The sequence below is a fragment of the Cyprinodon variegatus genome, unplaced genomic scaffold (genome assembly GCF_000732505.1).
Source record: "Cyprinodon variegatus isolate N-32 unplaced genomic scaffold, C_variegatus-1.0 Scaffold832, whole genome shotgun sequence".
In the NCBI taxonomy this organism is placed as follows: Eukaryota; Metazoa; Chordata; class Actinopteri; order Cyprinodontiformes; family Cyprinodontidae; genus Cyprinodon; species Cyprinodon variegatus.
Genome location: NW_015151285.1, coordinates 262,602 through 266,685, shown reverse-complemented (window position 1 = coordinate 266,685; position 4,084 = coordinate 262,602). Strand labels below are relative to the sequence as shown.

At 36.6% G+C, this 4,084-nt stretch overlaps 1 protein-coding gene across 1 annotated transcript in view; it reads right to left on the bottom strand.

The window, feature by feature from the left end:
• LOC107099038 (gamma-glutamyl hydrolase-like) overlaps positions 1-4,084 on the bottom strand; it is a 28,257-nt gene that overhangs the window by 6,587 nt on the left and 17,586 nt on the right. Inside the window, exons 4-6 of the mRNA XM_015396972.1 lie at positions 3,454-3,496; positions 3,047-3,184; positions 587-677 (exon numbers count right to left, since the gene is read on the bottom strand). Coding sequence (XP_015252458.1) covers positions 587-677; positions 3,047-3,184; positions 3,454-3,496 — 272 coding nt within the window. The remainder of the gene's footprint in view (positions 1-586; positions 678-3,046; positions 3,185-3,453; positions 3,497-4,084) is intronic.

Genomic DNA, 4,084 nt, shown 5'->3' with positions numbered 1-4,084 from the left:
GGATTAATTAATTGCTGACCCCATGATAAACCTTACGATCTGAGTCACAACCCTAACTTATAATTCTAAATAAGAAAATTCTGAAAACTTTCTGCAGGAGTTAAGCTTTCCATAGGGTGTTGGCGCCATCTGGTGGACATCAATTTTATTGCATGATTTAATTCTCTCCAGTTATATCAGATGTTGAAATCATGTAAAAGATCAAAGATCATTATTTCAGCAGGAATTTTATCCCAGAGGTTTGTTAGGATAAAATATCCTCATCCATTACTGCCATTACCATCAACAACAACCTAAATCATCAAATGGGAATAAAACATTCTTATCAAATAAACAAATGAAGCATAAAATATTTTAATTTTTAATAATTAGCATTTATAAATGTATTTCGTACATGATTAAAGCATTAAACCTACAATTAATTTATTAAATGGACCATTAAATAAATAAAATGCATTTAAATAATGAGTTAAATTAAATCCTTTTCTTATAAAGAAATATGGGTGACGTTTGTATTTTCAGAGGGCGTCTGGTCGGTTTGGGGGTCACAGAAATGTTAGGGAAGCACATTAATTAGTGACCCTACCTTCCATGGTGGAGATGAACTCTTTCTCTCCGTCGCTGTTGGTGGACAGAACTTTGTAGAACCTCTTCAGTTTGCCATTCCGGCTGTAGTTCTGTAAAGACAGATAATCCATTCCAACATCAACACAATCAGAACCTTCTCATTATATTGAATCATTTATTAACTTATAATCAGTTATACTGACAACGCAAAACATTTAAATGTAAGGCGGTCCATTTTTCTTACTTCCATTTGAGATGATGAATCAGACAGTTTGACAAAAGAATCAGATGATTTATATTTAAAATAAGAGCAATCAACTCCATTTTCCGTCTTTTCAAGAGCATAAAATCTAATTATCTTATTATACAATAGTAGCCATTCAAAGTTTCCCCACTTTCTTTGATGGGTCCCTGGCTGGTCCCCTACAATCTTTGTCCTAAAATATTCTTTCTGTCATGATTTGTGGACATTAATGTCTAAAGAGAAGCGCCATCTCCTGGTCAGAGCCTATAATTCAGTGAAAGGGTGGAGTCAGAGTAAAAAAATATGCACGCCCAGGAGAAGGTCAGAGGCTGAAAGTTGGAGAGGACTTTGCTGGGAGCTGCAGGGAAGTTGGCTGCTATTCAGCGGGCGTTTGCTTTGGAAGGGTCATTTTGAATGGCTGCTATTGTAAAGCAACATAAACTTTTTTATTTGCAGATCATGTGACCTAGCTGCTCAGGTTAATATTTTAGGAAATGTTCATTTTTAGATCAGGATTGCAGTGTGTAGCTTTAACAATGATGTCACTCACTACAACAAATCAAATCTAAGTCAGTCCATTTTCTTAAATAAATATATATCAATTGTTTTTGGCAAATAAGTCAGACAATTTTCCAGTGATATAAAATGATTTACACATAAAATAAGGCAGAAAAACTCATAATTTCTAGCGTTGCTAAAAGGAGAATAAGAGAATATTTTAGTTATTGGGCGTCTTTGCTTTTTTCAAATATTAACAACAAAGATTTGACCATAATTCTACGGAAGAGGATTAGGGCCACTGGAAAAAAAAAAAAAGAAAAGTAAACTGATTTTTAAATTTTATTTCAGTTTAACATGGGAAAAAAGTCAGAATTCTGAGATTAAAGTCAGAATTCTGACTTTTTTCTCAGAATTCTGACTTTAATCTCAGAATTCTGACTTTATTCTCAGAATTCTGACTGAATTCTGACAATAAAAACAAGTCAGAATTCTGAGAAAAAAAGTCAGAATTCTGACATTAAAGTCAGAATTCTGACTTTTTCCCATACTATACTGAAATAAAATAAAAAAAAAATCAGTTAACTTTTTTTTTTCCAGTGGCCCTAATCCTCTTCCGTATAATTCAGCCACATTACAAAATAGGTATTTTGTTCTGTTTTTTTAGGCAGATAAGGCAGACAAATTTGCCAATATGATTTAAGCTTAAAAAAAGATCAAATGAACCATTTTTCTTATTTCAAGAGATTAAAATCTAATTATCTTATTATAAAGACAAAGATCATCTGATCGGGCAAAAGGTTTATTTTAAGACATCTTTACTAATCAGGTTTTGCAGTACAACAGTAAAAATACGCTTTTCATTTTTAGACCGTTACGTATTAGAAGACTGGAGGCAGACATATAATAAAATTTCATATTTCCATCAGTTTTCTTGCTGTTTTTCATCCCTTCAATGACCTGAACAGCAGGTGTCTAAAAGGAAAACCAAAGCTACTATTAGGCTTTATTTCAGTCACTGCAACAAAAATACATGAAGTCCATTTTTTTCCTGTGATTTGAGCAGATAAATCACATGTTAATAGAATAAGATTATTTCTGTTGAAAATGAGAAAAAATATCTCTATTATCTCATTTTATGAGTATCAAATCTCCCTCTATTGGTAGATCATCTGATTTAGGTGTTTAGATTAAGAGAATCCGTTTTTTTTTGCATTGTCGTTCACATTTCCAAATATATGCGACTTGTATGTGATCCCTGTAAGAACTGCATTTAAAACAGCTTAAGTGTCCCGCATGCACAGTGGAATGACATCACAGGCCAGCGTGCTGTGTTTACGGAAGTAAACGTGGATGGTAGAGCTGGAGCGCATCTAACGAGCTTTCCCAGCCATAAAAACACAATCTTTTCAGTATAAATACTGCTTTCAGCATCATCGTCCGCCATGGTTGTTGTTTTTCTTGCCGCTTCTGTGTAGCAACATGCAGAATAGTGACCCTTGTCGGGTATTAATGGCATACAGGTCTGATGACACTGGCCGTTCAGACACAGATCGCATTTAAAAAGATCAGATTTGTATCGGATTCATTGGAAAAAATCGGATCTGTGTTGTTCAGACTGTCATGAAAAGATTAGATCCAGGTCGCATGTAGGCAAAAACAATCAGATTTGGGTCACTTCATGCTGCAGTGTGAACGTAGCATTTGGGGGCATGGAGGTGAAAAAGCAATAAAAACCTGCATGGAGAGACTCCAGCTGTGGAAGTTGGAGGTGATGTTTTCATTGGCCAGAGACTGCAGCACATCTTTTGGGAAGTTCCTGAATAAGCGACTGGATTGGGCCGCTGCAGGAGACACAGCAAAACACAACCAAAGCTTATTTCAGAGACCTGATCCTTTCTACACAGAATAAAACAAAGGAAACGAGTGAAGGAAAAACGTCTCAACCAGGTTTTTTTTTTTCCTTAGAAAACAAACAAAACTACTGATAAACCAACTAAACCAACCAATCTAATTTGGAAGTGTTTTTATCTAATCTATATTTTTACCAGGGAAAACCAAAAGAAATTAGTCACATTAGCCGAAATTCTTCGTAAGTATAATCACAACTTTCAAAACTCTGATGTGGGTATTGAACCACCAACCTTAGAATTGGAAGTCAGTGTCTTAGAGCCGACTCCACCAACACTGATAAGTAGCGCAAAAGTGCTTAACACTAAAGCTAAAACTGTATCCAGCGGCTTGATCAGATTTTGATCATTACATTTTTAATCTAACTAAAATAGTTTGAACCAACTAAATTGGTTGTTTTTCCAACCAATCAATTCTTAGAATCTATCCAAACTCTTTCCACCTGACAGCAGCTCTCCTACAAACTCCCACATCTTGACTGAAAACTTTAAATGCCTGTCGAAGTTCCTGCGCTTTCTGAACCACTTCCTGAAGCGGTCACCTGGTATCACGGTAGCGAGGCTTCGGACCTCATCAATTTTGGCCCCTCCCCTAAATGAATCACGCCTTGACACGGGCTTCAGGGAAACGCCTTCGCCCGGAACTTCGGCAGGCATTTAAAGTCGTAGGGAAGCAGCCGTTCCAACCGTTGCATCTCCGAATTCTCCTGAGTTGTTCCCGATTTTACACGAGTGAATAAAGAGAATGTGGTTGGTCGTCTATCTAGGGGGTGGGGTTGTTGTGGCGGAAGGTTCACAAGCACTTTGATTGTGGCCGGTGTAGGTACCAGATTGACTCGGGGGCCTGCGCCTTTTGATGACGTCA